General features: G+C 38.1%; 3 protein-coding genes and 1 long non-coding RNA gene across 4 annotated transcripts; 2 read left to right on the forward strand and 2 right to left on the reverse strand.

Moving 5' to 3' along the window:
• The first annotated feature begins 1,165 nt into the window (after positions 1–1,165).
• LOC145203126 (G-protein coupled receptor GRL101-like) lies at positions 1,166–2,169 on the forward strand. The gene is made up of 4 exons (XM_080075834.1): positions 1,166–1,307; positions 1,369–1,546; positions 1,609–1,820; positions 1,877–2,169. Exons 1-4 carry the CDS (start codon positions 1,262–1,264, stop codon positions 2,167–2,169), a joined length of 729 nt encoding a protein of 242 aa, XP_079931960.1. The 5' UTR covers positions 1,166–1,261.
• Positions 2,170–10,310: 8,141 nt separating this feature from the next.
• Positions 10,311–11,159, forward strand: LOC145208929 (uncharacterized). Its single transcript, XR_013854965.1, has 4 exons — positions 10,311–10,375; positions 10,631–10,801; positions 10,861–10,928; positions 10,986–11,159. It is a non-coding gene; the product is annotated as an uncharacterized LOC145208929 (long non-coding RNA).
• A 1,835-nt stretch (positions 11,160–12,994) lies between these two features.
• On the reverse strand, positions 12,995–18,680 carry LOC145219233 (receptor-type tyrosine-protein phosphatase alpha-like). The gene is made up of 16 exons (XM_080086627.1): positions 18,477–18,680; positions 18,148–18,212; positions 17,778–17,890; positions 17,543–17,639; positions 16,551–16,753; positions 15,790–15,921; positions 15,387–15,526; positions 15,188–15,323; positions 15,016–15,116; positions 14,826–14,914; positions 14,515–14,588; positions 14,270–14,395; positions 14,089–14,205; positions 13,800–13,945; positions 13,312–13,447; positions 12,995–13,236 (listed from the first exon to the last, which is right to left on the reverse strand). Exons 1-16 carry the CDS (start codon positions 18,554–18,556, stop codon positions 13,162–13,164), a joined length of 1,830 nt encoding a protein of 609 aa, XP_079942753.1. The 5' UTR covers positions 18,557–18,680; the 3' UTR covers positions 12,995–13,161.
• A 57-nt stretch (positions 18,681–18,737) lies between these two features.
• LOC145203254 (uncharacterized) lies at positions 18,738–20,386 on the reverse strand. Its single transcript, XM_080075842.1, has 7 exons — positions 20,323–20,386; positions 20,074–20,209; positions 19,890–20,014; positions 19,544–19,708; positions 19,280–19,474; positions 19,016–19,116; positions 18,738–18,875 (listed from the first exon to the last, which is right to left on the reverse strand). The coding sequence occupies exons 1-7, from the start codon at positions 20,384–20,386 to the stop codon at positions 18,738–18,740; spliced, it is 924 nt and encodes a 307-aa protein (XP_079931968.1).
• Positions 20,387–20,739: the final 353 nt, after the last annotated feature.

Consider the following 20,739-nt stretch of genomic DNA (forward strand, 5'->3'; position numbering starts at 1 on the left):
ACATTGCTCAACAAGAAACGATCGCCTCAACATTCCCCAATCCAAAGTTTGCGATGGCTTTGCTGATTGCAAAGACGGAAGTGACGAAACCGTGGTAGAAATCTCGGGAAAGTTTCGTTCAAAAATTTGCAATGGTTTTATTGACTGCAAAGACGGAAGTGACGAATATTCGGAAACTTGCACAAAACAAGGAAGGGTCAATTGTTCAGCGTTAAGTGGAGCTAAGGTATGTTAGCATCTGTGGATTATAAGAACAGCCCCTACTCTGTTTACCGTAGTAAGAAAGGCTTATGTGTTTTTATTTGGTTGTTAATGTGTTTAGGTTTCTATTAGTAAATCAGAGATTTGTGATTATATGATAAACTGTGATGATGAAAGCGACGAAACTAACTGCACGAGTGACGGGAGGTTCTATTGCGAAAACAAACAACCTTTGTTTGTGAAGAAGGAACAGGTTTTTAATTATTCCAAATAATTTTATGGCAGTTTTAACAAAATATGCCACTGACAGAAATTCAATGGATTTGGCGACTGTTCTGACTGGAGCGACGAATGCCCAACGAAGTCAAGCGGAGCAAATGAAAACGTTTTCTCCTCGCGATACGAGCTGATCGCTAACCCGGTGTTACGTGCTGGTGTGTGGATAATGGCGTTCCTCGCAATCTTCGGAAACCTGGTATATTTGTAATGCTTAGCTGAAACAAAACACGTCGTTCTAAGTTCAAACTAGGTGGTTTTGCAAATAACCTTTTCATTTTCTTTATTTGCAGGTCGTCATGGTTACTGAGATAAAAATGTTGGTGACGACAGAATCACAATCGGCCTCATTTCTAACCAACCATCTTCTTGTCTTGAATCTGTCGATTTCTGACCTGCTCATGGGCGTTTATCTGCTCATGCTCGGCGGTGCTGGTCTTCAATATTCTGGAAACTACTGTGCCAACGACTTTGTTTGGAGGTCAAATCGGGCGTGCATTTCAATGGGCATTTTGGTTTTGCTTTCCAGCGAAACATCAGTAATTACAATGGTCCTGCTAACAGCATTTCGACTTTACGCGGTGACAAACGTGAGTATTTTTTATGTATGTGTGCTCTGTTGTTTCAGCAAGCAACTTATGGTTTGCAGCCGTTTAACGCGCCATATTTCCCCAAACTGAGGATTATTATCCTTGCCATCATCTTATCTTGGACAATTTCATTCACACTGGCTTTTATTCCTCTCACGTCTCAATTTCAACATTTGTTTGAAACCAAAGCATGGATGAAGGAAAACCCGTTCTTCAAGAGTCATGTCGTTGACTTTTCAAGTAAGCAATTGTAACACATGTGTATATTGAACCGTTTTATTCCGTCGTGCGTTTTTTCCAGGCATGGACACTTTCATGATACGGTTTGTAAAGTTTCAAAACTATTTTACCATCAATGATTCCCAGACACTCGATGGCGCACTTCTAAGGGTACAAAATGTTTATTCTTGGACAGATTTTGTGGAAATTCTTGAAGATTATAACTACACTGAACTGTTTGACATTTCAGGATATTTGGGGTATGTAGTTGCAAGCAAATATGATTATACTAGTTGTTGCTGTAACTGAATGTTTTTCTCAGTTACTACAGCACCAACAGTGTTTGCATCAGTAAACTTTACGTGACACCGACTGACAAGGCTTGGCCATTTTCACTTGGCATCATCACTCTAAACTTTGTGGCTTTTATGTTTGTTGCTGTGGCGTACGTTTGGATTTACAAGAGGTCGACTGCCAGTGGCAGGCAAGTAAATGAGAGAGCCCGAAATGAGAGAGCTGAAAAGCAGAACCAAGGTAAATCCGATAAGCGCAAATTAAATATTGCTCCTAACATCTGGTGTTTGTTGCAGAAATGCAAAAGAAAATCATCCGGCTGGTCTTTACTGATTTCTTCTGCTGGGTGCCAATCTCAATCATGTCTTTCCTGAACTTCGGTGGAACAACTGTACCTCCAGTGATTTACGCAGTGTCAGCAATAATCCTGCTTCCCATCAACAGCTCTCTCAATCCTCTCATCTACTCCAACGCCCCGAAAATGCTCTACGATCGACTCAGCAAGCGTTTACGTGACGTTCGACGACGTCAACAGCCGCATGACAACCGACGAGTTAACGTGGCAGTTGTGGCGGAAGCCGCCTTGTGACAATTAAACGACAAGCGACAAATATGATTGACAAGCCAAGCGGTTAAACAGCACAAACCATGTATTGTGCGGCATGTACATATTTATTAATTCCCTGTTGTTCGCGAATATTTCGCAACTACGCCGTACTTTGATCTTTTTTGCTATTTTGTGTAAAACTGAGGTTCAAATACATGTTTTTGTTTTCTTCAAAATTTTGTAGCAATGTGTCTGCTGGGAACTGGCCTTTGCTGGTGACAATCCGGTAAATCCCGATAATCTTTTTTTAAATCCCGGGATTTGAGGCAGGTGTTTACATTTAATGGTGGTACGCGTTGTTTAATTGATAGAATATTTTTTTTTGAAACAATCATACAATGCAGTAAAGCACATCCCGGCAAAGTCTGACGCAGTAAACCCAAGAGATACTAAAAGCACAAGGTTAGTTTAGTGCTATACTGCGGGCCGTATTATACTGGCTTGGGTTCAGGAAAACATGTTACAAGTTTAAACTCTGCCGTTTAAGTCGTAATTTCACTTTTTGTTGGATTAATTTGTTGCACACAACCTGCAAAAAAACGACAACAAAATGATCAGCTTCCAAAGTTCTAAGCAGAGTGGAATGTACAAACAGTTGTGACACTAAAACGACGATGGTTTAGAATCTGAGGAAAGTTGTGACAACTAATCAAATGAATTCAAGTGATTGACCGAAATTTTAGCTTCGTTTTTTGTTTTGGAAACTTTTGGATTGTAACTCCTCGCAAACTTAACAAGCAAAACGTTATTATTACGTTAGGATTAATTTCGCAGTTGTCTTACTGTTTGTATGATTTCAAATCACGTGGGAAAGATTGGCAAAAATGCAGAGAAATTAAGCAAAACATGTTTTAGTATAAGTTACTGAAAACAAAGTTGCAGACTTTCATATTTCAGTTCTCTTATGGCCTCGAGCTTGTAAATGTTGGGATGTACTGTTGTGATAAATACATTTTACTGAGCTATAAACATCGTCAATTGAGAACAGGTTTGAAGTGCATCACACGAATCAAGTCCGTCCTAAGTATGTTTTTGTGACATCACCTGACACGTTAATATTTTATTCTATTGTCAGTGTTTGATTCTGTTGTCACTTCTTTCCACTGTTTGTTATACAAGAGTTGTTTCGTTCGGTCAAAACGCGTGGTAAAGTGATTAAGTAATCGTTGCCCGAAAACTCCGCAGACCGAAAGATTGGGACTCCAAAACTGACTTTCAGAGGCGCCGAGGTTGATATAAAAGGCAAACAGCTGATAAGCGGCGTTAAAAGCACGTGTTGTTGGAGCGGATGGAGGAAGCCAAGCTACAGGTTTGCGTTGTTAGTGGAATATTTGTTATTATAAAAACATGGTTTGAACTTTAGGAGCCCACCCAGAACCTTGTTTTGTCCTATTTGGTTTTCTTTGTTTCAATTCCCTTTTATTCTATTTACTCAAAACATGTTTTTTGCAGCACTATACAACATGATCTTGTAGACTAACATGAACACTAATCTGCATTTTGTTTTGTACGCATGTGACGCAACCACTAATGAATCAGTGCGATTTCGAACCCATATGACACTCGCCATCGTGTTGCAAAATGTGTTTTTAAGCATTGCTGATTTGTCTCTAGCTGACATGAGGGATAAGGAAGCGACCATGATCGGATCCATGGTTTTTCAGAAATACAACCTAGATGACGTAAGAGGTAAGATGACTCAGCAAACCAGCGACAGCATAATATAAATTTGAGTGGAGCCGACGAGATAAGAAAGCACCGATGATAGAGCACATTTCAAATTAAATTAATTACACTATACATTTATAACGACCATTTTCAATACTAATATAGTTGTGAAATATATTTCATATTAATGATTTTTATAATGTGTATTTCGCTTTATCCTCGAGTTTAAGAAATTTCCAAAATAGATTGTTTGTATAAAAAATATTATTTATTGACATCATCGCTTGCGTTTTCATCGTACAAAAGTGACCCTTTTTAACATAATATTTCCTAAGCAATTTTAGATCAATGTTCTATAATTACCACAGCCGTTTAAATTAAACCACTAATATTGGATTGGAAATTTTCGTTGCACAATAACTGGCGAGGAAACGTCAATCAATATTAACACTAGCGGGATTTCCTGGAAACTTAATATTGTGATCAATGTCATCTCTTCTGCGACATTTTAATTGCATAAAATATTTGTGCATAGAAACTAATTTTTCGATATTTTATTAACTATATACGTTTTATACAGAAAGTGAATTCTAGTTTGAAACCATCAACGGGTGTGCAAAAACTTGTTTTTATTCGTAGGTTCAGGAATATGTGACATCAGATCTTTTGTTTGTTGATTTGTACATAAGTTTCAAGAATGTTGACCCTGATGAGTATTCGGCAGAGAAAGAAAATCCTTTCTTCAACACCTACTCGGGTATTTTGCCTCTATCTAATCACGTGACGTTCGGCTGGTAAAACCGATTAGCATAAAAACTTGCTGGTATTTTTGTAATATGGTTAGATTCGTTATATTTAATAGGCGTTGAAAAATCGTAGGCTTACTAATGTACTGCAGTTTGTTAAAATACTTTTTTTCTCCTTTCAGATTTAATGAAATGTGTCTGGTCCGTGCACATCTCGCGCGTATGTGTGTCTCCTGACGCGAACGTACTTGCGCTACACTCACGTGATGACGTAATCGTTACGTCGCATGTCGCGCATGCGACGTAACGATTACGTCATCACGTGAGTGACATGAAACCGATGTTATGACGTGTTTGTAAGGGTTTAAACCGTTTTTTTAAACATGGGGAATTGTAAATAAAGTCACGAAAATATTCGTGACTATTTTACGGCACAAAACATCACACGTCATTTATTCCTTGTTTGGGCATACGTAATATAGAAGTAATTGTGGCGCAATAGAGTCGATCTTAGTAATATTTTTTATTGCAAAATTTTTGAAATAATCAAACGCACAAATCTACCCAGCAAAATAACATTATGCAGTAACCATTTTTTCAGCAGCTGTATACTGCAATTAAATTCTCGTGTTAAATGTTCTTACTTGCGTCGTTACAATCGTGGAACAAAACATCCGTTGTATTTTCGTCACTGTTTTTAAACAGTTAGGGCGAAAGCCGAGTTTTCTAAAATGAAAGCGGAAAATCCTGTTACCCTATGTCTTCCCCGTTAACCATTGAAGGTTTTACACATTGTTGCATTCTAAAAGTGTTTAATGAAATTCCTCAGTACACAATATTTAGGAGTTGTGGTTTGAATGTTGTCAGATTGGATGTTTCGTTCAGCGATGAAACCCCATGGCGCGGAGGAATTTACAACTGCTGCGATTGGTCACCTCTTTGTCTTTCCTCGTGGTGGCGCTCAGGCGTGATGAAAATCCCTGATTTGCTCGCCCTGCTATCAGGTGACGATTAATTAAGGGCCGAATGCACAAACCTGGATTATCTCTGGACGCGGCTTAGCGCCAGAAAAGTTTGTCTAGTCGCTTGTCACGTGACACCACCATTCCTCCGCTCATCCGATTGTTGCGATTGGAACGATCGGCTCGGAAGGTCGTGATGGCAACCCTCGACGCTCTAAAAAACATGTCTTAGATAAACTTCGTTTGTGTAATTAACTTCAAACTGGTTCAGGCGTCGAATAAACGCAACTTCTCATTACCGAAGAGAGCGCCATTGAGCTATTTCTCAACAGCAATAAAAGTAATACAGTTTTCTATTGGTAGAAGTGGTCTCTAAACCGAAAAATCAACCTCGAGATTCTATCCTGCATCTTGGAGCTGACATCATTGCTTCTGGATCTTTACATGCGGTTGCTCTGTTTGCAGATAAAAACATAAGCAGATAAATTACCATGAGGAAATCTGAGCAACAGAGGTTAAGAATAAAAACGCTGGTCTTCATAAAAACGCTGGTGTTCATAATTACATACCGAAACTTATGGACAGTTGTAACAAATACAAACAGCTTTCCTCCAAAGGCTAATACAGCTATTGCCCAAAACAGCAGTATGTTTAGGATTTGCACTCATGACTTTTGACTGTTTGTGAAAGGATATCCATGTGGGTTTGGCAATTTAAATGTTTTAAAACCGAATTATCTGAATGTTGTAATACATCAATTGGTATATTAGCGGCACACAGCTGGCAACAGAGGGTCGTATAACAACACACGATATGTGCGCGGAAATCGTTGCGCGCTAGGTAGCAATTAGCTGTCATCATAGCTCAACAGATCAAACGCTGTTTCTGAATGCTGTAGAAACAAATGTGCTTAGTAAAGCAAGGAACACCAAAAACTTTCGACAATGAACATATGCGTTAAAGTTTTTCAGGACTTTGAACTGTTTAATCAATAAACTCCACATGCTATTGCACAAACCATTGGGTCATCTTAGGGGGTGACCTGAAATTAGAACCGCCAACCTTACAAATATGTTACTGGTGTTATGCACATCTAGTATTTTACAATAAAAAGGGTTGTTTTTCCCAACGAAGCGTGCACAAACAAGGTTGTTAATCAGCTAAACGACTTAATTATCGTTGGTTAATACCAATACGGTATCTTTAGATGAACCTTGTGTATGCCTCCAACAATTGTTTTGCGATCACAATACGGTTTCCTGTTTTTGCATCTGTTGTTGAACGGTGTATTGAAAGGCCACGTAGCAATTTGCATCTGACAATAAATTCCGCCCCTGTACGGAGCCGCTTATCAGTGTGTACCCCCACAGTAAGGTGTGCGGTTTATTATAGTGGAGATGCTGGTAGCTTATACACACGTTTGTTCTAGAGTTAACTAGAACAATTTAAACTGCGAGCAGTTACCAAACGCTACCTGATTCTAATCCCTGCGAAAGAGAATCTTTTTGTAATTTGGTTTGATTAATGAAGAATTTTAGTCGATTTTTTTGTTTGTTAAATAGATTCGTGTATTTTTACTACAATCTTTTTTTTTTTTGCTTACAACTCACAGACTGTGTAGAACGAAATACAACAATGATGTTAATGTATTGGAAGTATCTGGCCTTCTTTGTCATCTTCTTTGCAAAACCCGGTAAGAAAGCTAATAAACGTTAAAACAAACAGAAGTTTTAGCGGAATAAACTCATTGTGATAAGTATTACGTCACAATGCAGCGGGTTCAATTTCGAGCTTTTGTTTTAACCCTCTTAACAGTAATTTTTGCAAATCCTTAACACAAGGTTTGAATCGTCGACCTTGCGAGTAGGAGGCGTCCGATTTATCCACTTTACCACTACAGTGTATCCAAATAACATACGATATTAAGCTTATATTTGTTGGTTGACAGGAAGTGGGCAAGTTTGTCCAAATCACCAGTACCCATGCGACGGAGATTGCATTTCTTACAAATTCAATTGCGACGGTGTTGCTTCGTTTTCGACTGAGGAACAGAATTGCGACGGTACGTTTTTTCAGCAGCAAAGCAAACCCGTTCATTCTCAGTTTATCTTCTTACACTAGTCCAGGGGTTCACAACCTTTTCGCTACGACGGCGGCATCGCGGATACTTATTTCACTGCCAAGTGTCATCTTGATTTTGTTTATAAAATGCTCAAGGAAAAATAGGTTTATCTCATATATATATATTATCTAATTTTTAATTGATGCACAGATTGAGCTAAACAGCCTAACGATAAGCTATTTATGACGTCACCGTTTGTATTGTACGCCATAACCCGGACAGGTCGCGTACGCCATCGCTCTGCACGCTCTACTTTTGCGTATTGGTCTGGCGAATTCTGGTACAATATGTACACTTAGTGCAAGCATAGGCCTTTTGAACTCTCAACGACAGACCCTTCGAGGCATCAAGTCGAAATCTTGTTTGAATTGTCAAAAAGTATTACCGTATTTTATGGACCATAAGGCGCAATTTAAATCCTTTTTCCCCTCAAAAATTGATCGTGCGCCTTATAAGCCGGTGCGCTGTATGGATCAAGTAGTGCTTAATTGCCTACACTCCAGTACCGATACTATTATTATATAAATAAACCACCGTCTTACACAATAAACTACGGTAAAGGCAACTAGCAACTGTGATATTCAGAGCTTTATACGGGGCTTTAATGAGCTTTATACGGTAACCCATACTCCTTAAAATATGTTGCGTTCCATAGTCCGGTGCGCCTTATGTATGAACAAAAAACTAATCAAAGCAATTTATTGACAGTGCGCCTTATAATCGGGTGCGCTTTATGGTCCGTAAAATACGGTACTCTTTTCGTCCAACGTGATCTCATGATTTTACCATAATCCGTTGTGACGTCACAATACGACGAAAACTTTTTTCGTTTAGATTAGACAAACGCTGGGTGGCGCACATACCTGGCAGGGCAATTCGCGGATGCACTTGGCCGAACGGTCTGGCGCGCCTGACCCATATACAGACATAAAAAAAACCTGATCGGGATTCGTCCCCGGGAGAGTCCTGGGTTCGAACCCCGTGAAAAAAAATGTTACTTCTAAATATAAAAGAAAAGTCGAGAGGACTGCTATTGTTGTTTTTGTTGTATTGTTGTAAACATTGGTGGCAAAATAGGCTGGTTGTACGCGTTACAAAGTTGTTTGATAGTTAAAAAATTGTATTAATGAAGAGCGATTGACGTCATTTTTGGTATGACTTCATAAGAAGCTATGATGACGTCATGTATGAAAGTTGGGCTCGCTAAGATAAATATTCCTCAAAATGACGTTATTTTAAAGGCCTACATAATTTTATGATGGGAAAATAGTGACGTTATTATGTGTGTATGTGTGACGTATTAGGGTAGTGACGTAGTTCATTATATATATCGTACGGTTACGTAATGGGGTTAGGAAGTAATTGGTCAAGAAAGTACACCCGACCCTCTTGTATGTTTGTTTGTTGTATAATAAACAAAACAGCTTTTCCCCCGAATCGTATCAATCCAACTTTGTTTCTTCTTGTAGGAAACTGTGGCGCTGACGAATATCGATGTGATTCAGGAGCATGTATTCCTTTCCACATGAAATGTAACAGGAGACAGGATTGTGCTGGCAATGATGACGAAGCTGGCTGTACAAGTAATTATTTTAGATCTCAGTTTGGTTTTCAAGTTTTGGTCGACAAAGGGTGGTTTAAACCTATTTAAATGATATACCCATACAGTGCAAAAGTTTAGGCATCGGTTTGGCATCGGGTTTTGGATTATATGGGTTATGTCAGCACCAGCATAAAAGGCTTACAAACTTGTTTTTTTGAATTCCAGTGCAAACCTTCAATGAAATGCAGACCAATCTATCAGTTGTGTTTGCCAGAATTACCAGAAATATGCCTGCCCGTCATTTTAGAGGCCGAGCATGGATTTGAATCGCTAACCTAACGATTGTAAGGCCATTGCACTCACCACTGGGTCATTTTGGAGGCCGAGCTGGGATAAGAACCCCTAACCTTAAGATTGCAAGGCGGTTGCACTAACCATTGGGTCATCTTAGAGAGGCCGATCTGAGATTAGAACCACCAACCTTACGATTGCAAGGTTGCACTAAACATACTATGTTTGATTCTGTATTTGTTTTTAGAAATATTTTTTTAGTTTCTGTGTTTTTAGATTTCATAACCGACTGCACAACAACTGGAGTTACAGCGAGGTTAGTTTGGTTCAGATATTGTTCAATCATTATTCTAAACTGTTAGTTTAACTTTGTTGTCCATTATGTGTTAAACAGCTGAACAATTTTGCACGAATATTAGACGATGTGTAAATAATTTCTTATCTGTAACTATCCTTTATATTGTGTCTTCTGTTGTTTCTGCAGAACTGATCGGTGACGATTCGGCACCACTGGACAACTGCTTTGCAATGAAGAATGAACAGACCGACGAGTATGACATGAATTTCCTGACTGGAATTGGACAATGTGCTGCAAACATCGACGTAAGATTGAAGTATACTGGTGTAAAAAGTAGCTCGGCAAATTAGCCGAGAAAAAAATTTTTTTTCTGATCGTTGCTCAATTCCAGGAGAGTGACACAGAAATTGTGGTAACATACAAAGTTTCGCTTGGCGTCGCTGCTGACTCGTCGCAAATAATAAATCGCAATGGGGAATCGGCAATCGTGCAGTTTCAATGCGCCTACGACCGTTCAGAAATAGCGACAATGGATCAACCTTTGTTGGCAATGATCAGGTTCGAAATTTCGATATTAGTTTTGTTCGTATTTATGTAGAACCCATTCGCAGAACCCACTCTGATGTGTGAGTGGATGTTGTGGCATGTGAGCATAAACAATATAGACCAAATCACGAATATGTGCTTGTGTATAATCCAATAATAATACCGCAGTCTATTAAAAGATTGCTTAGCTTGTTTCGGTATAACGTGACTTTTAGGCCAGGCTGACGTACTATCACAAATACTAACTGGTCTATTCCTCTTCTGCAGCAACGTTAGGTTGAATTTGGGCAAAACTTCCTCCTCAATCTACATGAAAATGGCTCGTAACAATCGGACAGTTTTACTACAATTGAAACTGAACAAACGATAACAATTGGATCCCCTGTTTACATTGGTGTAAACATCGATGTGGGAACTAACACCGACTTGGTTTTGCAGGTATAATGTTAAATAAACATGCTTTATGCCAACTTTGTTTCATTACTTGAAACTATTAGGGAATTGATTGTAATCTGGCGGCCACTGAGGACGGAACTGAAACTGTTTATCCTGTTGTCATCGAAGGGTGAGCGCTTGTAATTGAGGTTGAGGAAAGTTCCATTTTAATTTGCTTTTTTTGCAGTTGTGCCGCGCCTGATCCTCTTGATGCGAACGGGAATGTCATCTACCCTGTGACGGACTCTCACAAGTTTCTCTTTGCGTTCCTGGGATTCAGCTGGTCTAGTGTCCAAGGTCCGGAACAGGAGATATGGCTTTCGTGCAAAATGAATATCTGCGAAAAAACGGACGACCAAGATTGCAAAATAGTATGAAGTTTGTTTTTTCGGAAATTTTTGTAAAACCAAATAAAATTAGTTATTTTGTTAACACAAGTGTAACCAGCCTTGCTTCTCCATTAAAATGACTTCATACGCGAAGTGGTATATTATGAAACAAAATCTCAATCCTATTTCCATCGTAATCTTTCCTATTTAACTTAAATTGATCAGGACTGTTCACAAATGGATCAACCAGTCAAAAGATCAATCACTGACGAAACTGATGATGCAACAAAGAAAATCTCTCTCGGACCTTTTGTACTCGCACCCGAACTTGGTAGTGATGACCAACTTGTTTGCGACAAAGTAAAACTTCTATTGTTACTTTAAGTGTGAATATGTTGGGTCTGACTTGTTTAAATTTCTTTCTAGGGGGAATTGAGATGCTCTCACATGTGTGGTATCGACACGACAGGTGCAGCTCGCTGTATTTGCCCTGAAGGATATTTCCTGATGAAAGATAGGAAGACTTGTGTTGGTAAGACTTAATTATGTTTCTCACAATCTACAAGTCTTATTCTGTGTTCTGAATTTTGTTTGAAAAGTTTTACTTATAACTAGGCAGTTTAACAATCGTTCCGTTATCCAAATTAAACCTAAACTACCTATTTCAAAATTTGGTTATTATCTAATTCAGTAAGCAACATGAATTGGTCTTTAATTTTAGCATTACACTTATTTGTTAGAGGTCCAACAGTTCATTAAGAGTATCATGGAAGACTCTCCCATTTCGAGTTTTGGAAGAAACGAGAAAACTGATGAGGATTTGGAAGAATAAAAATGAAATGATGAATGAAAAACTGAAAGGATAAACTGATAAATATATTGGGCATATACACAAATTGCAATTGATTTTCGTGTGGTTGCTTTAATACAAAAATAACCCACTTACATTGGTTTGTTTTTACAAGTTGTTATTATGTGATTGCAATGTCATCGCAAGGTTACATTCACCTTTTTTGTAGAATGTGCAGCATAATTGCGCTACAGTATTTACCAGGCCGGAAATAGGTGCGCAACGTTCAGACGTTATCAGGCGCTAGAAAGTTGAGGGCACAATTGATGGATAGATGGTGGACGCGCTGCAGCTACACCGTTACTATAAGTGTTATGTGACAGGGACTCACAGAAAATCAGCTTTCAGCGTACAAAGTTGTGCATGTAACAAGCGCTGTAGTTATCTGCACGAAGCTCGATAGGAAACCAGCTTTAAGATTGCAAAGCAATTTGAAACGAACAATAACTTCACAATATATTGGAATGCAGCCAACAAATGGTAAGCTGTAGACAGTGCACACTCTTTCGACCTATAAGGTCTCATCGATGCAGCTGGTGACGAGAGATAGGCCGTATGAACAAACTAGAGTGCCGTTGGACACAATACAGCCTATCTCTCGTCACCAGCTGCACCGACTAGCCATTGTAGGTCGAAACAGCGTGCACTGTCTGCAGCTTATTTTTGGAACTTGTTTTTGAAACGAAACCGCGTAATTGACGTCATAAACAATCTCATATCCATTGTTCGAAAACAGCGGTTTTCAACTTAGTTCGTCAAGCAAAAAAAAGCAAGAAATCAAATAAGAATAACACAAAATAAGCATATGCGGTTTAATACTTTACAAAAATAAAAAGATAAAGTATCACAAAGCAGTTCTAGCGTAGAGATGTTGCTAAATACACGCTTAAAAAGTTACATTGGATATAACAAGGACATAAAGCGGTTCTCTCGGTTACCGGAAACCATTAAACTATGATATGTTCTAGAGGGGGCACAAAGATGCTTACAATAAAAAAAAACATGACAATTTGACAATTACTTTTGGTGAAGTGCAGCATGAAGCGTTGTGAGTGTTACGTAGGCATGTCTAAAAGGCTTAAGAATTTGTTAAACGTCTTGGACAGCAAGTTTGTTTAGTTTCAAGCAACCGCGTTTCTATTGTCATGAGATTTTGGTGGATTTACTTTGTCTTTTAGCACGGTTCACTTGAAGTTTGAATAGGTGTCGAAATCGGAGAGATATTCAAAGACGACCGAGTAGCAGTATCTGTAGAGTTCCTTAACAATAAACTTTGGTTTAAGAGATTTCCTTTTATCTAGATTCTAGACACTATGCCTTAAGAAAAACATTACCTTGTTGTCGACCATATTCGGTCTCATGTCTCTCAGGTCTTTCACAGTTCGGAATACATCCACCCGCTTTTGTGCCTTCAAACGTTCGAGAATGTTCACCAAAGCGATGAAGGTCCCAGTTCTCGTTGATCCGTTACTGTGATAAACAGTGCGTAAACGTATGATGTTTGCAGCGCTTTGTAACTTTAGGAATAAAGCAGTGGTAATGATAAAGTCGTTTAATTAATTTTAGACGCATTTCGGGAAGTTATATTGATTTAAGTGGATATGGGTTGATTTCGCTTGGTGAAAACACATGCAACTTCACAATGGAACAAAACAATCAACAACCGAAAAAAGCTGCGCGACGTTGAACCATTATGGAGCGCAAACTAGTGATTGGCACAAATGGTGAATCATAACCAAACGCGCTGAAGCTACACCGTGTGACTTGAAACGGAAGTTAAATTACAATAGCAATTTATTAATGAAAAAACTAAATTGTTTACCTGCATCCCACCAACACACACTGACAATTCTGCTTGATTTTTAGTTGTTGCATTTTCTCGATAATTTTAATGAAATAGATTTCTTTCGGAGGTCGTTCCACGTCACTCCACCCTTTGACTTGCAGAAGCATCACTTGCTGTGCAGCCTAAAAACGAAATAATGAGTTTCAATCAGCATTGCTGCCTAACACGGTATTTCCAAAGGGACACAGCGCCTTATTATAGAAAATGTGACTTAAACATAACAACTGGGTTGCTTAAAATGACGTTAGTGTAGTTTTCAACTTACAAAAGCGTTGGTTGTTGACCAGACGTCGACAGTTATGAGATTGTGAACGTTAGTTTCATTCACATCACCTGCAGAAACCGAAATGTCTTCACATTGTAAAGCTGCATTCATTGGGATCTGAAAAAGATGTATGGTATATAGTTAAGGGCTATTATAGAAAAATGCAAACTGTCAAATTTACTTGAATGCTATTGTCTAAATCAACGACAAGTGAAGCTCCTCTCTCCACGATCATCTTCCAGAAGTTTTCCTCTTCTCCTGGAGCAGGATTTTTTGCAGCGATGATGAGGTCTGAAGATCCGTGCTCCTGTATTACAGAAACGTTAAAACAACAATTTTAAAAACGATGGCGGTATTAAATATAAGTAAGGCATTTTGAGTAAAAGAATGGGCTTGAACCAATGTGAGAGTAAATTTAATTCTGACCTGGATATAGGAAGCATCCAGCTGTTCAATGCTTTGGCTTTTATTGTCCCAAAGTTTGACCACCGTGTTCTTGTCTGTAAAATTAGTGTAAATTGTCACGAAATGAAATATTTTCAGTCACCTTCAGGTATTTTATTTTTTGCGTATTTTTGCACTCGAATCGCTTATTCTGACACAAAACATTTATTACTTAAAACACCAGGTTGCGTATATAACTTGCTATCTGGTGCAAAATTAGTTCGCCAGTTGGTACGCGTTGACGACGCGTAGCCTTGAAGCGACCACCATAAAGTTGGGAATCACTGATTTACATGTTCTCAGCTGTGGGTGATTTTCTTGCCATTCCTCGCCAAATCTCCACGATGACAATACTTCAAATTCTTGCTCTTGCATTTTCTGGCTGTAACACAAAGTAAAAATCATTGGCTAATGTGTGAATTACAACAACAAAAATACTAGCTTGCAGATTTGGCTCGATTTACTATACTACAAACTGCTCACATTTTACTTGAAGTCATCAATTGTAGTTCTGTTACATCTTTGTCTGTTTCCTTTAAGGTCTGACGCTCCATTAGTAGCTTGTAGACGTACATGTATTGATTCTGTAGAATATATATGATTAACCAATGTTAGTCACAACATATACGCCCCAATAGAGAAGCAAACAGTTTACTGCGTTCTGGATCATGTCAATTCGATTTCCTCTCATTCTTAACACAGTTCGTGGCACATCAACTGTTCCTTTGTCGTCAAGTTCATGAAACAAAGTGTCCATCGCTATGTAAGTTCCTGTGCGTCCCACTCCAGCACTGCATACAAACATATGCTTCATTTCAGTGATCAAATAAACATAGGGTTTGTCAAGTATTCACCTGCAGTGCACAATGATTGGAGCATTTGTGTTTTGCAAATCATCGACCATGTTACGCAGGTGGATCATGTTGGATGTAGTTACTGGAATCCCATGATCGGGCCAAGTTGTAAACTGCAGCTGTGTTATGGTTCGTTGTTCCTGGGAAATATAACAAGACTTTTGTGTGGGGAAGAAATATCACAATTTAATTTTGAATTTTAAACAGTAGTTTTACTGTGCTTCAACATTTGCTTTGTGATTACTTCTGTAGAGAAACAAATTTGAATGCAAAGGGAAGGTTTAACATGTTTAAAAAAATTAAAAAGTCATGTATTGACTAAATTACAATCCATTATGTATTAAACTGTTTTTATGGAAGCCAACATTACCCAAACCGTTTGTTTGTTTTGCAGTTTACTCACTGTTGTGGTGGATATGACGAACTGTCGTTGAATAATTCCTCCGATGGTTATTTCAAGCTGTGTTCTGATTTTACGGTTCGACGACAATGCGATTTCAGATTCAACCTCTGGCCAATATTGTTCACACTTTTGCTGTAGAAAGAGGTTTTTCATCAACAATTGAAATTTCAGGATAACTTTCTTTTAACAAAACATCGGTTGATAATTGTAAATTGAGGCCTGCTATTTATGGCTGAATAGAGCTTTGATAAAATGGTTTCAGTTTTTGTTGGAAATGCGTCAGCACACGAAACTCTTTGTACGGGTGAGTTACACCGCGTAACAAACGTTTTGTGAAATAGGGGAAGTTCCGCACCTTGGGAGGAATCCATGCCGCGGGTAGCATGGTAAAGTGATTAATAAGTAGCAAATGCGGGCAGTTTGAAAATAGGCCATCAATATTATCTTTGAAAAAAAACAAGCGTTTCGTCCACCATTTTACGTATTTAACAAATTTGTCATTTAACTGGTGTAATGCTAAACAAAATACTAGTTGTTTACTTCAAAGCAAGGTACACTTTCGTTTGTGTGCTCGCAAAATATCATTCATCGCTCTGAAGAAGCCCTACCGTTCTGGTGGGCGAAACGTTAGCAAAAATACAAGTTATTGAAATAACAACCAGTATTTTGATTAGCATTACACCAGTTTAATGACAAATTTGTTGAATGTTATCTTTGTGAAGAGTTCTGGCTGGTTAATTTAGTAAGTAAACAAAGACAACCTTTCCGTTTTCCACCAAGCCAGTGAGCATTACGATGATGTTGGAGTTTTCCTGCCAAACCATCAACCAGAAATCGTTGATTGTCTCCTTCTTTGGACCCTGAGTGGCGATGAACTTCCTCTCGTTATCGTAACCCGGTATATAAGCGGCGTTGATGTAATCGTTTCCACCGCTTCCTTGCAAAACCACTCGAGCATGATCGTCTATTGAACAAACACAAGTTATACAGGAAGTCAATTACACACGTATTAGTTACATTGTAATAAACACTCTGAGGGCAAACTATCCATACATGACCACCTTTCATGCTTTCATTATGGTTTTAATTGTTATCAGACCTTCGCGGCTCAATACTTATTTGTTTACTCTTATCGAAAATTTGCCATGTAATCAATTGATTTAAGTTATCGTAGCAAACCCTACACAAAAATTCCACTAAAACAGACTGAAATTATTAATATAAAATACAAGATAAACCGTACAATCACTGTGGTGGAAAATCAATGTGTAACTAATTATCTGACGCAGAAATGTAAACAAACACCGGTTTCTCTTGTGTGACGTAGTAGTGAATGATCCACGTTAGTAACGGGTCTCATAACAGTCATGACATCATTAAGTTTTAAAGCCCGGTTCATTAAAACAACAAAAATACGTTTCGGGTCAATCCTTAGTCATTTTCATTATATTATGTTGGCGACGATAAAACAGAAACGAAACAAAGGCTATTTAGGATTTTATTCCGAGCTTGTTATGCACAAACCAGGATCTTTGCAATATGCAGTATTGCTTGACACAATGCTATTGAGTTTAGTCGATGTAATACCGTTGCTTATAGCAGCCAAAGACGGAAGTGAAACATGGAAGTTGAAGTTATTTGTTGTGAAAATACTGTTGCTTTTGGCTTGTAACCTTTTGGCTTTGATCCAAACATGTGAAGCTATTTTTAAGTACATGTGACCCACGTTTAAACTTTGTGTTTCAATACTTACAAGGGAAAATATTCTTGTAGCGGTTTCTCACAGCATTTTGCGGCAACTGTGACACGTCCCTTGTTCTCTTGTCGTTTTTACTTTGGTTTTCGATTTTCTGAAATGAAAAGTTCGCTTTTATTGTGGCATTTGCCTTAAGGTGTGTGTTGTATAAACAGTATTAAGACTTTCCCATGACGGTGTGTGTTGATACTTTACCATGCGTCTCTATCTATTCACAGTTAACACAACAAACCTCAAATTCGTTGGCAAAAAGAAATCCTGACTCGACATTTTTCTTGAACAATTCAAACAAGTTCGAATTCGACCTGGCTTCATGCGCTACGTTTTGGTAGACACCGTTTCCAACTTAAAAACGTTTGCAAAAGTTTAGGTGTTGAAATTTGATACGGCAATCTATTGATATACGTAGGTGGTAAAACCTAAAGAAAGGAAGTGCAAGTTTTTTAAAAGAAACCAATAAATGCTCTTTTTTCTTGCGTTTTCTGAACATTTCTTTAATGAAAAGGTTTATAAAACAAATTACTCTCACATCCTGATTGGTGCAAATGCTTATGTATGCACTTTTTGTAGTAACCGATCCCCTATTTTTTATTCGTTTCTACCTTGTGGTGACCCTGAAGATTGATGATTGGAAACTTCCACGCGTAAAGGTTGATCCTTGCTTGGCCTGCAAACACAATATAATATGAGTTTTAGTTCAGTATTTTAACAGAGATGCTTCCTTTCCTTTAGATATCCATTGCGAGTTTCAAATTAACTCATATTAGGTTAATTGTTTAGGCACGTATCGCTTTAAGCTTCTGGACAACAAACAAACGTTAACTTTCGTGCGGAAGTTAAAAGCACAATAGTACTTTTGGTAACAATTTTTCTGACATTGACAAAAGCTACAATGCGAATACGCGTTTAGCCTAACCAGTTCAGAACAAACCTGTGCCGCCGTTTAAACTCGAAAATGACAACAATGACAAGTAGCAGAAGCAACAGCCCGACCACCAGACCAGCAATCATTGCAGCACTTGTTGTAGGATTGGTGGGGTTATCTCCAGGAAAACAGCTTGGAGGGGGTTTGCCCGCAGTTGTTACTGTCAGATTGGATGTGATGTTTGTGTTGATTAAATCAGTAACAATGACTTTGACCTGGAACACAAAACATGTTTGATTTTTTTTTTGAGCCAAGTTTGGCATTTCTTTAGTTTTTTGTTTTGGAGCAAAATATGCTTACCTGAACATCATAAGATGTAGAGTGATTAAGACCTTCAATTAAAGTTGATGTATTGGAATACGGAACAGATATTGTTTGATTCAATCCCTGGACTTGAATCTCAACCTGCATGTATTTGTTTGTCAACGATTCTTTAGAAAATGCTGTACAGACATTTTTGGTAAACGATTCTTTAGTTGATTTACTTTATTCGGTGCAGTTACGGACTTAACGCAAATAGTAAATTATAAAACTTTGGTTTTGACCTGTGCTGTTAGTTTGTTGTTGTTGATGAATTGATAAAGTCCAGTCCAACTAACCACCACAGTTGAAGCATTGCATGGAAATTTCGTCACAGAAGGTTTAACTAAACATGATTCCAGACGTTATAGCAAATGATGAAGAAAGGTAAATTAGGTCACGAATTTGTAGCGTAGTTTTTCCATTAAAGCAAGAACATCTTACAGAAACATTGTATCAGGCATTTGATATATATTTTTATTCCGCTTTAAAATGTAGTGATTACTCACATTTCACTTGGCAAGCGTAGTAAGCCGGTTCCCCACTGCAGTTCATTCTTGACTGCTCCCATCCGATCCCATAATGCAACGCTCCCTGCTGGCAAATTGTAACGTTGGAAACGGGAAAGTTTGCCGGAGATCCGTCGCTCCAATACCAACCATTTGTAGTTGTGTTGTAACGAGCTCCAATGATAACACTGATAACTGTTTTTTTTTTTTTTTTTTTTTTTGAACATGAGGAAGGTATTTTCTGTTTTTATATTAAACGCTCACTTGGTGCCAGGAACGATCCATCATATGTGGTGAAGTTTTCAAACGATTCATTTACACTTCGTAACTTGCTTCCACGCATATGACCGATGAGTCCATAACTAAATATTTCCTTTTGGCGTTTTCTGGTTTTAGTGTCAGAAAATAAAGAATATCGTAATGTCCATCCTGCAAATGTTTGTAAAGTCAGAACAAAGACCAACATTACATAAAATATATTTGTGTTGTCATGATTTAGAAGTAAAATAATAAAAAAACTGAAAAAACTAAAAACAGTAAAACATTTTTAACCTCAGTGTTTTGGTGTGATATGTTAAACGTTAGTGAGCTAGGTAAGTAGAACACCAACCGTTCCAATTTCCAAAGTTGTCTTTGCCTTCACAATTTCTTCCAATAGTCACATTCCACTTCTCCTTATTTCTGTCTTTCCAAGCCTCGCAGAAGTAAACTGATTCCATCGTGTTTTTAGGATTCCTGCTCGATAAAATTAGGTTTAATTCATAGTGAAAAGTTTGTAACTATCCGATTTTCACCTTTTGTACAAGTCGAAATACCACAGATGTCCGAGAGATTTTGTACTTTTCCAGAAATCTTCTTTAACCGAATTGTTTGAGTATTTATATCGTTCGTATGTGACGGGATCATAAAAAATATAAACCCGCTGCAAATCTGAAACGAGGTTTTGTTTCATACATTTACATTAAATCAGTGTTTTTTCTATCTAATTGATTTGCATTTCTCTTTTTAAAGGTTGTACTGAACTTATCACTGTTTTTACCAACCTGTTGTGTATTTGTCTGTCATGAGTTGAGTGAGAGTTGTGTTGATCTGTGGGTCATCAGTCATTGCAAGATTTCCACCCAGCAAAGAACATTTCTCCTGTGCAGTGTTTGCATCCACAAGATCGTCAGATAATATCAACACACTGTCCTTCACTGCTTGCATCGTTTTATTGCAACCTGGATAATACCTCGTTGTTAAATTGTTTTCTGCAATTGTTTTGCTAAATAAGTTGTTTTACGCATTAACCCGTTTAGTTTGGAAATAGCAAAAAATGGCAAAATTAAGTAGTAGGGGTGACACTTACATTTAGTTTGTGCGGTTATAATATGCACCATCACGGAAATAACCACAATGCTGCTGAAAACCGAAGTCATCACGTCTGGTTTGTCACAATAAACAAATATACGGTCACTTTC

Source organism: Phallusia mammillata, chromosome 1 (assembly GCF_965637545.1).
Source record: "Phallusia mammillata chromosome 1, kaPhaMamm4.hap1.1, whole genome shotgun sequence".
Lineage (NCBI taxonomy): Eukaryota > Metazoa > Chordata > Ascidiacea > Phlebobranchia > Ascidiidae > Phallusia > Phallusia mammillata.